At 42.7% G+C, this 15,133-nt stretch overlaps 1 protein-coding gene across 1 annotated transcript; it reads right to left on the minus strand.

Annotated features, from left to right (window-relative positions):
- Nucleotides 1–11,265: 11,265 nt before the first annotated feature.
- Nucleotides 11,266–14,841, minus strand: LOC125445994 (RING finger protein 150-like). Its single transcript, XM_048519500.1, has 2 exons — nucleotides 14,593–14,841; nucleotides 11,266–11,323 (listed from the first exon to the last, which is right to left on the minus strand). Exons 1-2 carry the CDS (start codon nucleotides 14,818–14,820, stop codon nucleotides 11,276–11,278), a joined length of 276 nt encoding a protein of 91 aa, XP_048375457.1. The 5' UTR covers nucleotides 14,821–14,841; the 3' UTR covers nucleotides 11,266–11,275.
- Between the last annotated feature and the right edge of the window lie 292 nt (nucleotides 14,842–15,133).

The raw sequence follows: 15,133 nt of genomic DNA on the forward strand, positions 1-15,133 counted from the left end.
CTCCTCCATCAACAATCATCAGAATTCATAATTTCTTCTCTAACTTGCTGTTGGCGGAGAAAGGAGGTAATTCTACAATCTTAGGGGAGCCCCAAGTTTTCAGAACTATCTGAAAATGTGGAAAAAAAACCTGATGGGGCATAAAAGGTAAAAAACAGAGAGACCTCACAATGGAATGTCACGACAACTTAGCTGCCTTTATAGCGTTGCCTAGCAACCCTAGTAAGCAATGCATGGTGGCAGCAGCCCCAGAGAAGGTCACAGTGGGATGAGAGAATATACAAAGGGAGAGAGATAGAGACTGATTGCAAGTGAGAAGGGGGCATGGGAGGAAGGGGAGGCAGAGATATGTACTTTACAGGCAAGAAAGAACTGAGGGAGACTAGAATTGACACACACCACAACTCTGAGGAGATGGCAGCAGAAGGTTGAAGAAAAAGGAACTTCATCTCTGCCATTGCTTCCATCTCCAAGCCTCTTGCTGTGCCCCCTGAATGATGGGATGTTTGAGCCTGAGGTTTTTTCTCCTTCAACGCAGCACTGACAGGCAATCTGCAGCAGCAGGGGCTTAGAGCATGGAGAGCACATTTTTCACTTGTTCTTTCATGCTCTCAAGCCACCAAGAAAAAGCCACTGAGGGAGAATACAGCAACTGAACATGAGAGGGTAATGAGACAGTGTGTGTGTGTGGGGGGGGGGGGGAGTGAATAATAGGGGAGGAAACGAAGATGGGGAGATGGGATGCCTTCTCTCCTGCAGGTTCTCACAGGTTTCCCCTCTTGCTTAATTCAGAATTTGGCCTCACTTTTGGATGACAATGTAATATAAGGCTACATGCAAATAGCGGCAGGGGATGGGGACACACATTTTACCACAGACTCTTCTGGTTTGGAGAAACATCTACAATGTTTTAAAAATGATGAGAGTGGGCTCAGGCTTCCTCCAAGTGAGGAATGCTGACTGAGATGTCATGAAAGCTGGTGAGAACATAGCTGGTATTGTGAGGTTACCTAGCAACTGAGGCAGTAGACCCTGGGTCTAGTCAACTCCCACCTCACTGCACCTTGGAAGAAAGCAGCGGCAGTGAACAGTGAGACGAAGTCACAAGGAAGGCTGGTGGAAATGAAAAATAGTCACTAAAGAAAGTGTTGTTAAGAGAGGCAGTTAAAACGGGGGGGGGGGGCTGTTAGGGTTGCCAGGTCTGGGTTGGAAAATACCTGGAGATTTTTGGGGTGGAGCCTGGGGACGATGGGGTTTGATGAGGAGAAAGACCTCAATAGGCATTTCCCAGAATGGAGCTGGCAACCCTACAACATCACTCCTTAGTACATGACTGAAAGGCCATGGCATTGCCACATTCTCCCTCAGTTTGCTCCCACAGTATGATTCTAACAGTTTTGTGATATGTACTTATGTCAATGTGTTCAGGGCTAGGTAATTCTTCATATGTATGGGTCCCACATTTCAAAGAACTTTAAAATGGCAAGAATTTGGTCCTTGAGTTGAGCCCATAGCATAAGTAAGCATCTGACAAATAAGTTCCACTAGATCAGGGGTCCCCAAACTACGGCCCGGGGGCCAAATGTGGCCCCCTGAAGGGTTCATAAAAAGGGGGAATAGAATAGCTGATGCCATCTCTAGTTTAATATTTTATGTATTTTATGTATTTTAATTAACTTATATATATGATGTTTTAAATTTTTATTTTGTTGGAAACCGCCCTGAGCCTTCGGGGAGGGCGGTATACAAATACAATAAATAAATAAATAAATAAATAAATAAATAAATAAATAAATAAATAAATAAATAAATTTATCCGGCCCACCAGGCATGGCGGCGATGGCTCCATTCATGTGCAGTGGGGGCTCGAGGGAGAGGAGGAACCGGGCCCAACGGCTGTTGATTGCAGTTACATGATGGCACCCCCAAATCTCCATGAATTTTCTGACCCAGAGTTGGAAACCTTGCATGTGGCAACGCCTGCTTCGCCCTTCCCTCTCAGCTACTCCATGTGTTGCTCTCAGGCTTTCTGTTCCGCCTCACTCCCATTGGCATCAGCCAGGCTGGCAAATCGCTCGCTGGCTGCTAGGGAGGAAAGAACCCAGGAAGATACCTGATCCTGGGTTAGATGGAATGCTTCATTGGGAAAGTTCTGCTTTTTTTTTTTTTTTTTTACAGGGGAAGGTATTCCACAGCCTCCCCAACAATATTTGGAGCCCACCCTGTACTTGACATACTTTGGTCACTCTTCTAAAAATAGATCATGACAGAAAGGCTGAAAGGTGAAATCAAACATTTTACAATCATTTGTGCATAGGAATTTGTTCATAGTTTTTTTTAGTCCGGCCCTCCAACAGTCTGAGGGACAGTGAACTGGCCCCCTGTTTAAAAAGTTTGGGGACCCCTGCACTAGATATATGAAAACTTAAACCACAATAAAGGTACAAAGCATCTCTATAATTTAGGTTTTAGGAAAGATACATAAAAATTAATTATAAATTTGAAACTATTAATATATTTGTTAGTTTCAGGATTCAATCACATATATAAATTCTTCCCACAAACCAGGTCTATTTTCACAGCAGGAAACAAGGAATTAACCAATGCCCTACTACATTTGTATTTAAATACCTGCACTTAACACTACTGTTAAAAATCAAACCGTACACAGGTGCCATGGAAGTACAAACGTCCAAATGTAAATATGCTTCATTTTGGCTATCTCTTCAGAAGCAACAGTACAATTTCATACCACTTTACTGCTTCCACCTTTCTTTTCTATTTTTGGATTATATTACTGCAAAGTTTGCTATGAATTTTTAAGCAGCTCACAAGATAAATAATATCGAACTATGAATCAAGGGTGTGAAGCTGAATGAATGGGCATTCTTTTTATTTTCTTTCCCTCAAACATCTGATCATTCTATTTTTTTCTTTATTGCTTAACAATAAAATGCAGCAGGAAGAATTTGCAAGTTGCTAGGAGAGCATCTCTCGGGAATTTAACTGGTTTCAATTACTGAAATATGGTACTTGTACTAAGAACACCTGGGAAATGTGGCAATGACTTTTCAGGGTCTTTTGTTCTATAAAAGTCTTTATTTTGGATTATACAGGGTTGTTGATGACTACATAATGAGAAGTAATCAACTATCTCAGCATCATCCAAACACTCTCTGTCAGATATCAAGATGCAACCCATTGTTACTATTTAGCTTTAAAATCACAAAACCTCTAAGCAGAACATTTTCATTTTACGGCTGACCAAATAGACTCTATCAAGTCAATCCAGCACTCATCATCTGCTACCTTAGATCACATTCAGAATTTTCTAAGGAAAAAAAATATTTCCTTGTTCCTGATTTAGCACTATAACATGTGGATTACTTTGGTTGCAAGTCACCTCTATCCACTGTGGCATTCAACTGGATCATAATTGATATGATGCTTACTGACATTACTATGGAAGCAAAATGCTGGTGGTCCCTGGCTCCAGAAGCATCTGGCCAGGCCCAACCAGAGCCAGAGCTTTTCCAGCTCCAGCCCTGGCCTGGAAGAACTCTCTGCTGAGTAAGAACTGGGCCCTATGGGAATTGGCTCAGTTCTGCAGGGCCTGTAAGACTGAGATGTTTTAACAGGGTTATAGTTCAGGCCATGAAGGTTACATGTTGGGCCTCTCTACTCCAGAGGTATAGCTGGGACCCGGTGCACACTCTGTGTTTTCTGCCCCCTCCACAGCACCCTGCCCCCGCCCCCCTTACCTTAGTTCAGCCTGAAAATGGCCTGCTGGGAACTACACTTCCCATGAGACCCTGGGACTCACAAGGTCTCCTAGGAAGTATAGTTCCCACCAGGCCATTTTCAGCCTGAAGGGAAGAAGACGCTTCTCCAGCCTGTACTGGTTCACTAAGGTAAGTTGGGGGTGTGTGGCACTGCAGCGGGGTTGATCCCCCCAGGTGCGTGCCTGGTGCAATGCACACCTTCCTGTCCCCTGGTAGCTCCGCCTTTGCCCTACTCCTGTTTTTATTTGCATTTTTAACTGTCTTCTAATTTCTTGGTTTGCCTTCCTTTCCCAGTTGTCCCCATCAGTGTATGAAATTTCATTAAGGGTACCTACCTCATGGATTTAAAGCTAGAAAATTAATATAAATAAATATATATAAATAAATAATAATGTAAATAAATAATGTATAAATAATAATGTAAAAGTATAAATAATAGTATAAATAATAATGTAAATTATTATATTGATTTTTAAATTTAGTGTTTAAATTATGATGTCAGCCACTCTGAGTTTATTAGATCTAATCCAATAAACATAAAAACTCATTAAAACTAATGGAGCCAAGCAGGGCACCCCTAACAAATTTCTATGGATCAAACCTCAGTTTTACAGAAGGCATACAGGCTAATAATAAAATATTGTTGCAATAATGGCTGCAGAAATGTTCTTCCCGCCATCTCTCAATATCACAAATGCTACACCCAACAAAATCTGTAAAGACTAATTCAAAAAGCACTGAACAGAATATTTTACTGCATAAGCATAGTGTAGCACCGGCGGCTTGTATCATTAATGCAATGTCATTTCCTGGATGAGCCTTTGAATGATGTGTGATATTTCTGATGTAATGCAGAAAGGAACATTTAATTCTGGAGGCTGCCAACTTTCTGACACAGTTCAACAGACATGATGTAACTAAATTACTTGAATCCAGTTGCGGTCTTCTTTAAATGATACTTAAGATTCAACAAAACTTCCTTGCAAATAAATCTACAAAGGTTATCAGCCCACAAACATGTTTACGCAGAATGACTTTGCCTCCGTCCTTACCACTTTACCGTCATTGATGATTGCTAAGGAGCAGTGGACTGGCAATAACCTTCCTTGCAATTTACAAAGGTTTCCCTGCCTGGTCAGATGAAAGAGGCCAGGGTCTCTGGACTAGCTACAGAAATAGCCAGTTCAATTTAGGCTTCTAATATGAAAACAAAGGTTGCCTTTCAATTGTTATCAAATGTTTATCAGTATTTTATCAAAAGAATTCCAGAAGTCTCAGGCAATTTGATGTAAAAGCAAGCTTATTATTGATGTCTAAAACTTGGAACTCAGATGCTACAGAACTCATTGCCATTATGGACTTTACATGTTGGCATTTTCCGTATGGTCCAAATATCCTGGGATGGGGAGGTGAAATATCCCAGTCTGCATGATTTTCGCACAGCTTCCGATCCTAAATTGGGCCAGCCCCACGAGATTTCTCTTATCCCGGGGTTTTCAAAAATGGCTAAATTGGTAGTTCTTTTAAAATATCCTGCACTGCTCCTGTTGCCATGCAAACACCATGGGAGAAGGACAGCTTTATTTTTCTCACCTCGCTGCCTGCTCTCCCAGCCCCTGCGCCCGTCCTGGGTCTTGCTGCCGCCACCGCCCCTCCTCCACTGCTGCCCCCATATGCCCCATTCGGTGAACAGCGAGATGGGTATCATCTCGCTGGAGGGGCAGGATAGCACCTTCCTCCTCCTCCTCTCCCTCCTGCGCTCGGATGAGTGGCGGTGGGTGGGAGCCAAGCAAAAGGAAGACGCCAAGGCGGATGGCCAGGCGATGGCAGCAGCAAAGGGAGAACCCAGTGGCGGAATCTTCCTGCCCATTTACATTGTAAATATAAAGAAACTGGCTCGTTTGCATTGTGAATACAAAGAAACCTGGGGCTTGTGCAAAATTAACTGGAGTACTTCAACTCGATTACTTCATGGAAACAGACAGCCATGCAAAAGAAGAAATCGAGATACAAACAAGCCGGTATGTACGATCCTGGTTCTACCCCGGGATAATTGTGGCGTGCAGAAAACACCGTTATTGGTTCTTCTGTATTTATTGCAAATTATATCTCTCCTTTTTGCAAAAGCTGCTTTATCAAACGGAAGAACATATGGGAGAGAGAGAGAAACCATAATCCTTTCTTCTTCTGCCATTTTCTTGCTGGAAAAGGTTGTTTTTACTCTTGCCCCACTGGGAGAAAGTATGGTGAAAGGCAAAGGCAGTTTGGGCTGACTTTCTCCAGCAAGAAAATGCAAGGGGAGAGAGTGAAAGTCTGAAGTTGCTAAGACAGCAGCAATTACAATAAAATTGAAATAAACACAGAAGAAACTATATGTTGCCATTAAATTATATGGCTTTAAAAGGAGATTAGATGAACACTAAAAATGGAACCTCCACAACCAAAATCCATGTGCCCTATGAATATGTTGTCAGTGTATCTAATGGAGGGGGACTTTGTATTTTACAGGGCATCTCATGACCTCTGCAGAAAAAAGGATGCTTGACTAGAAGTACAACTGGTCTAATCCAGCAGGGTTTTTCCTCTGCTCTTTTCAAAATGAGCAAAGCATCCATATTATTAAGGTGATCATATGGTTCTAATGGCACTTCAGATGTTCCCTCCCCCCCCCATACAAAAAGTTCTCCCCATTTTTGTTGTGGCGCTTTGCAATAATGTTATGGTTTCTAAAAGATGAGGATTGTATCTTGATACAAACAAAGCCATCGACTTCAGAGTTTAGCATATCTACCAGGTGGCAGCTCTTCTTGCCTGCTGCTGCTCCTGGCAATCATCAGTGCTCCAGTTCTGTGCCAGCTTCCATGTTTATACTCAGTAGACCATTATTCTGAGCTAAGTACCAATGATTTGCCATTAAAAGAAAACATAGTACTAAGGAGCTATATAGTGTTGCAGGGTGTAAGCAGGCAGAGGTGTTCTGGCACGGAGTGGAGGAGAATGAGTACAGGTCAAAAACAAGGGCAGCCAGGGAGATACAGCCATCTTCCAGTGCACTGGCTCAATATACTGGTTTCTTGGCTTTATCCAGCACAGCTAAACAGCAAGGTACATCAAGTTTACTATCAATCTTTACTTGGGTTCATAACTTCCTTCTTTATTTAATGGGGTAGACCTTATTGAGTGCCACAAGTAGCCCCTTGGCTAATGCTAGAAGAACACAGTAGTTTCTTTTCTGGACTTCCACCTCCTGCTTTATATTTGAGACCGAGTTTGTGCATTTAGATTTTAAAAATCCAAACTCTTAATCTCTTCTAATATGTACTCAGTCTCTATTCACGAAAAAAATGCTTCCTGTTATTTGGTACCTGCCTCTGGTAGAAGTGCTGTTCCTATTTTTCTTTTGAGGTAGATGTTATACATGCTTCTTAAAGATGTGGATTGTATGTACACGTCACAGATTTCTAAACATTTCACTATCTTCCTCCTGTGGGTCTCTAAAAGCTGAGTGCAAGAGGATGAGTGCAAGAGGATGCATCTGTACTTGAGTGCTCATGCACGCAAAGGCATGTTGATAGAAGAAGAGTAGAAGAAGAGTTTGGATTTATATCCCCCCTTTCTCTCCTGCAGGAGAGTCAAAGGGGCTTACAATTTCCTTGCCCTTCCTCCCTCACAACAAACACCCTGTGAGGTGGGTGGGGCTGAGAGAGCTCCGAAAAGCTGTGACTAGCCCAAGGTCACCCAGCTGGCATGTGTGGGAGTGTACAGGCTAATCTGAATTCCCCAGATAAGCCTCTACAACTCAAGCGGCAGAGCTGGGAATCAAACCCGGTTTCTCCAGATTAGAATGCACCTGCTCTTAACCACTATGCCACTGCTGGTAAACACACAATCCCAGTAGTGCTGCCTATCCCAAGTCTGCTGAATGCATTTGAGTTGTATTTAGTTTGTACATACTATCAGATCCATCATGGGGGAAACTTCCCATAGATAAAATTTATAGTGCATTTGCTAACATATCTTGTTTCTGAAGTTAGTGCCGGGCAAGCTAAAGTAAAGTTTGTCCTTCAGTCGTATCTGACCCTGGCATACCACTGCAAGCAGTGGTTTTATAGGCAAGCCGTTTTTGTGGGGTACTTTGCCATTGCTTTCCCCGGCTATTCTTTACCCCCTAGCTATGTGCTAGGTACTCATTTACCGACCAAGGAATGGATGGATGGCTGAGTTGACCATGAGCCAGCTGCCAGGATATGTGACCCACAGGGGGCTCGAACTCCTGACTGTGTGAGTGGCAGTGCAAGCACTTAACCACTACACCACGTAGCTACAAATAAAACAAGTACACAAAGAAAATCCCAGTTTTCATTGGTTGGAAGATTCACCTTTGCATTTCAATGAACATTTCTCTTTTTCATCCTTCTTCCTTCCTCTCCTTTTACTATTCTCTGTGTAAGGAATGCTAAAGAAACTGGTGATATATTCTTATTCAAAAAAAGAAGGTAATCTCTTATTGAAAACATTAATTCAGTATTTGATTCTTTTGTTTGCTCGTAAACTGCATTTTACCACTGAAGCAGAACCATTTAACAGGCAAAGGAACATCAGTGCAACTCTTCTTTCATGAGCTATTTAGTGGCTGGCCGTAACATGAAGTATTTATAATGAGGGTCTTCTGTTCCGATATTAGCTAAATGCTACAGATATTCACAGTACATGTTGAAATACTAATCAGGGCCTTCTTTCAAAATTGAGACCATGCGTGGGCTCCAGCTAGCTGTTAACCTTCTACAGCCCAAGCCAGTGTTTAACTGCGTAGGAATGCCAAGAAATTTCTTCTCATGTTGTTGTAATCGCGCCAAGGCCCCCAAAAGTGCAGAACTCACTAGCTTTCTATACAGACACTGAAGAGAACAGAACCAAGGGAAGAAAAGTCCAGTACAAATTATTTGTTGCAGTTGATTTTCTCTAATAACGACACCTACAGTAATAATAATAATAAAATGTCAAACTGTCAGTCAGCAGGAAAGGCAATAATGCTGGTGAATTATCTGTTTTTTTGAATAAAACTCTGGGTATTAACTAGCTCCACCAGACTCTATTAAATGCTTTTCCATATGTGGTTTCCATAACACTTTATTTTTGGCAGCTTACACTGAATATTTCTCTAGAAACTGCTTGTGTTTTCCCCCCTTTTCTAAATCCTTGCATAGCTTTAATGAAACAGCCTTACTGAATTCCACTTAAACCTTAAATACTGAGATTCCACTTCATTTTGCAAATCTTGTCAGAAGTTTCCCTCAGACCTTCAGAGCTTAATCCTGGGCAGGGAGTAAGATCAGGAATGAACACTTAAGGATCTTAGCCTCAGGTTAGCAGAAGACAAAACATCTCCTTTTCAGCATTCCTTCCATCCAGAGATTCCATATTTTATTCAGCGGAGTTCTCCTGAAGCCACCAAGTAACAACTCATGGTGTGATGGTAGCCACGGTGGAGACAATGCTGGTGGGAAAAGGCCAAAACAATGCCTGGCTAATGGGTCTTAAATAAGAACCCAATCCAGTCAACCCTGATTGGATACTAGAAGAAAACTAAGAGAGGTATTGTTTGAAAAAGCAGAAATTTTCTGAAGATGTCAGCCGCAGACGAAACATCAGGAGAAAATGCTGCTAGAACATGGCCATACAGCCTGGAAAACACACAACACCCCCAAAGGCAGAAAGTTGCTAATTCTTCTCATGATATGAATTGCAGATCAGAAGAAGAAATATTAAAAGGACATTAAAAGCTCTCTTAACTTCATTTTTTTTTCATTTTTTGCTTTTATCAGGCAAATTTGTATTTCTGAAAGAGACAAGTTTTGCTAGGAATGAGACAGCTCCATCCAAAGCCTCTGGCAGTGGAGAATATGGTGCTGCCATGGTACTACCCTGCCACCTCCAAGAGGACAAGGGGAGCAAAAAAATGCAACCCCTGTCCTACATGCATGATATATAGATACCGTGACCATGACACAGTTGCAAAAAGTAGTCCCAGTTGACCATGGATACTTAAGTTGCTTCGGCAGCATGGGCTGCTCAACAATTTTGGGAAAAGATACACCCTTCTGAGACCATGAAGTCAATGAGCTTAAAAGCGTAACTTTAATTAGCATCACATTGTGAGTCGCTGTTGGGACAAGAAGTTTGATTCAAAAATTAAATCCAGAATGAAAATGTAAAGACTTAAATGGCATAAAGTACTTTCAAATGCATAAACTCCATTAACTTTGCTACAAATGTCTCCAGAAGAGATATACAGTCCCAAATTAAAACTGTATACAAGCATAATATTTTGTCCTGTAGGTACACAACATAATGTGCAATCCATACATTACACATAACGTTTGATGTTTACTATGTATGCACAGCTTTTTCATGGTTTCCTGCATATCTTAGCAAAATAAAATTTTGTTCTGTGGCAAAAATAACATGGGAACTACTACTAACATTAACCAAGTCTAAGGCAAAAATGGTCTATGATATCAGTCCTTAACATAACAAAAAGTGAGTGTGAATGGCAGAATCTACAGTTACAAAACGGGACTTTCTTCTTTGACAATAAATATGTAAAACCTGACGTTAGCAATGTTAAAACATTGCAATGTTAAAAGATTGCAATGTTAGTAATGTTAAAAGGAGATCAAGGATGGGCAAATTTTGAGATAAGTGATAGAAGTACTGCATTTGTTAACTGTTTGATGGTCTAGATCAGGGGTAGGGAACCTGCGGCTCTCCAGATGTTCAGGAACTACAATTCCCATCAGCCTCTGTCAGCATGGCCAATTGGCCATGCTGGTAGGGGCTGATGGGAATTGTAGTTCCTGAACATCTGGAGAGCCGCAGGTTCCCTACCCCTGCTCTAGACATTGTTTGACCTAATTAGCTTCTGCTAGGTCTGATGAGAGCTGGCGCTGATTGAAAACCCAGCATAAAGGAAAGACTGCTTAGGGATAGCTGTAGCTACTGTAATCCCAATTCTGGGGGCAATTTGAAATATTTTCTTCAACGGCATTTCAATAAAGGAAATCCTTGCCACACAATTAAGGTAATATATAATGCGTGGCTCTGAGCAATTCTAACCAGCAGTATCCTGCCTTTGACCCTCCAGAGAAGGCCGGGTATATATGATGATTAACAGTAAATAACCTGGATAGTCCATGGGTCCTTGAAATACCAAGATGTGCCAAGACTGTTTATTATGGTTGAGTTGAGAACTATGAACTTCAGAAGAGAAATAAGATTGTGTATGATCTCTATAGAACAAGGATATTTCCATTAGATGATATGTCTGGATCCTGAACTGGGAGGATGTGTGGTGATAAAATACCCAACGAAGGAATGAACTTTATACTCTGTGATGAAATTTGACATGAGAATTGTTTTCTTCTATGCAATGGTGCAAACTGTAACACAGGAGGAAGCGATTTTGTATGTATAGAAAAATTACCTGAACAACATTATCCCATTGCCTGATGTGATAATAGCCTTGATTGCCTTTGGGCCACCTGGGAAAGTCAAAGTGAATTTTAGTCACTAGCCCACAATGGCCATCTTTATTTTCAGGCAAATGCAGTCTGCTGTAGCAGATCCAGAGGAGGAAGACAGCCAGTCCCAGCTAGGAGAGCATATAATGGCTATGGCCATAAATATAGGGGACAGTTGCTTGACTAAAAATATAGCACATAAGAGCTAGCCTGGACTCTCAGTGAATCCACCATATCAAAGATAAGTGGTTGAACTCTCAGTGAGGCATGCCAGGAAGGGAGGCCCAGAATAAAATAGCTTTGGAGAGCGACAAGAAAACAAAGTAATATATGGGCTTGTGTAGATCATAAGCCATCTAACATGGATTAGTAGATGCTGTTTGTTGAGGCCTGGGCACCGAAGTGTCTGAAAATGTCCAGAAGTGGAGATATCAATGACAGATGGTGTTGGTTGAGGGCCAAAAGATATTCATATGTATTAGAAATTCATAATCACCATTTTAAAATATACTTCATTACAGTAAAAACAGCAAGAATAAACTAACATTTTTAATATTTCAAGACATTTTAAGTACAGATAACTTTGCATGGTGTGATGGATGTAGGCCCTGTTCTGTCTTGCCCTCCAAGGGTACCAATGGTCATCCAAGGTGTCTGCCTGGCATATGCCACCCTGCTTTCCCAGACTTTGGAGGGGGTTTTCTCTCCCTCTTTCATTTCAACCACTGCCACTACCTGGCCTTTGTAGGAGCTACTCACTGAGAGGACCAGGGCTTTTAATTTCCTTTCCTCATGCGGCCATTCAAAGACCTTGCCTCATGCCTACGTGTTATGCTACTCAATGTCTGTTTACCATGAGGACAGCTTACTATACCTGTGCATGATTGGGGGGGAGCAGAAACTTGCCAACTGACTACCCTCTGCTTCCTCTGGTGCGTGTTTTAAAATAGCATATCCAAATCAGTGGTGGTCGATGTGTGGAGACAACAGCTAGCAGCATTAAAATGTATGAAACATTTATTTCAAAAAATGCCCACATGAATGCTCTGAGCACAGCTACAAACTGAGCAAAGGATCCCGAAGAAAAATGTGATGCCTTTGTCTCTCCCTCTGCAAGTGCCCTGTCGGATGTTAATCTAAGGAAGTTTCCTTAGTTTAAAATTTACAATTGTTCTGAAGGATTCTCATCTTGGAACCGCTGCTCAGGCCTGAAGTCCTCCACATGGCAACAGTCTCCTTCAGCAGGATCCAAATTAGAGGTCCCTCTACCAAGATGATATTAGCACAAAATAGAGCCTCCTCTCTGTGCCAGGGAGTTATATCACCTCTGTTTGCCCAACCTCTGGGCAGAGCAGGACAGGTCAAAGAAGCTTTTCCTGAAGCTTCCAGGAAAAGATTTTTCTAGATTTTTTAACTTCCAAAACCCTGGTTGTGGTGGGGTTTCTGGGCTGTGTGGCCATGGTCTGGTGGATCTTGTTCCTAATGTTTTGCCTGCATCTGTGGCTGGCATCTTCAGAGGTGTATCTGTGATATACCTCTGAAGATGCCAGCCACAGATGCAGGCAAAATGTTAGGAACAAGATCCACCAGACCACGGCCACACAGCCCGGAAAACCACCACAACCAGTTGAATCCGGCCCTGAAAGCCTTCAAAACCCTGTTCCCTGATAGATGCCCCTTTTGTAGCTGTAGGGGAGTGGGGGGCTTGACAATTCTATTGTCTCCTGCTAGGGCTATTAGCATTTCTAAAGGGTAGCTGAAGTGAAGCTGGAAGGCAACTGAATTGACTTCCTGCCTTGGGCCCGTTCTCTGCCAAGAGACAGAAAAACTTTTTAAAACTAAAGGTGAAGGTTTTTTCAGTCCAAACCTCCAAAGAAAAAAGAATATCTCCACATACAGTATTTGCAGTTAAAGATAATGAATTAATGAAGAATGTGTGCCCTTGTCAAGTAGGACAGATATTTGATAAGTGATGGTGTTAAAATCTTATAAAAAGGGAAAGTTGAATTGATCAAGAGGATTTTCTCAAAAGGGACTCCTTGCCTGTGATCTGCTTATCTTTGGGGTAAGAAAATGTTATGGACTTGTGTAATTCCTCTCCTTTCATTATCTATCTAACTGTGGTGGATGGTACGATGCTTTGTTGATTTAATCTGTGTTAAGGATGCAACAGCTATGCTTATATGCTTAAAAAGAAAGCAGATAGAACAAACCTAATGTGTTACGGAGGTGTGCCTCTGGTCAGGAGTTAAATGATCTCACATAGGAAAGCTACCTAGGGTCACTATCCACTCACCATAAGCCGCGGGGTCACCTCTTTAAAAGCCACGGGGGTCCTGGACGCTCCCCACATCTCTGGCGCTCACTGCGCGGCTGCCAGGGATTTACCTCTCTCCCGCCTCCTGGCTGCGCGGCAAATTAGCTCCGCTAAAAAGAGCAACTTTTTTAAAAACCCCGCGGGTGCCGCGGGGTTGTGGGGAACCTCGGCTGTCTGCGCGCGGCTGATTCGCTGTGACGCGCAGCTCACGGCCAATCAGGGAACAGGGAGCGCCATCTTGTTAAGTGGGGGTGTCCCCGTCTAAAAGTGCGCGTAGTGATGACGTAGACACGTGCCGACATCCAGTCGAAGTCACGTCTTCACGTCTCAACTTGTTCAAAGCCCGTGCCGAGCAAATGGAAAATGTCGGCGCCGAGCGAATGAGGAAGTACAAGAGGCGTGCGTGCGAGCTGGCTTCTGCTTTCACTTCCAAACACTGCTGATGACGTGTCTCCACAGAAAGCGCAGCCAACGATTTACTGCTGACGTCAGCATGTGCCGACGTCTTAATAGAGGGCTGTTAGCGCCTCTTTGATGACGTTCGCACTCACGCTCGTGCAAACCTATCATAAACAACCTCTTCCCAGCCAATCACACTGGAGACCCGCCCTCGGCTGGCCGCCACTTTCTCGTAACTCATGACGCACATGTTCGACGGCCAATCGGAGCGCTCCATTCCCCTCATTGCAACGGAACTCCCGCTCTTTGCTGCCCGCGTTATTTCAAGAATTGCAAACGTGTGGGGAACAAATGTCTCCGTGGTCAGAAGCCACGGAGGCTTTTCATTGCGGGGTCGCAGCGGCGTTGCAGTTTAGTGAGGTAAGTGGGTAGTGGACCTTAGATACCTAGGACTTCTTTAACACACTCCTATATCTGAAGCAGGTCTGATCAGACTCATCTAGAACAACATACTATCTCCTTTCAAGCAAGTGGAACAAAACAAAAAATAGAGCTCATCTGCAAAACTACTCACCTGGTTTCTGTCCCTGGCATTTGCATATCGGAATCTCTGAATATAGTAGAAGACCAGCCATGCCAGGGAGATGATCATCAGCACAATGAAGGAAATGGAGACAAATACCACTGAGGTGCGGCTGACATACTTCTGCAGGTTACGGGTTCCAATGGTGATGTACATCATCACAGTAACGTTTCGCTCGAGCAAACTGACTATCTCTTTTCCCTTTGGTTCAGGGATCATTATTGCAACAACATCCTCGGCACCTGCCAAACCAGAGGGGAAGGGGAGGAGAAGTACGCTTAAAAACAAGAAAATCAGTCATTGTAGCTTTAAAAGGACAAAATGAACAAGCAAACCCAGAAAAGGCAACAACAATACCCAACCATCTATTACATAATAACATGACTTTCCATTGTGCAGGAAACCAGATGGAACCTAATGACCAGACCTTCATTCTAAGACCCAAGGGGGAAGGTTTAAGCTAATGAGTAACCTATACGGAGCTGGCAACTCAATTTCTTGATTTGGTCTGTTGAGGGTTTCCATCTGGCTC

This window comes from Sphaerodactylus townsendi, linkage group LG01 (assembly GCF_021028975.2).
Source record: "Sphaerodactylus townsendi isolate TG3544 linkage group LG01, MPM_Stown_v2.3, whole genome shotgun sequence".
NCBI lineage: Eukaryota > Metazoa > Chordata > Lepidosauria > Squamata > Sphaerodactylidae > Sphaerodactylus > Sphaerodactylus townsendi.

Coding starts and splice junctions, on each gene's coding strand:
- LOC125445994 (XM_048519500.1), bottom strand. CDS start 14,820: ATGATCCCTGAACCAAAGGGAAAAGAGATAGTCAGTTTGCTCGAGCGA. Junction 11,324..14,592: donor ATGCCAGGGACAGAAACCAG/GTGAGTAGTTTT, acceptor TGACTTTCCCAG/GTGGCCCAAAGGCAATCAAG.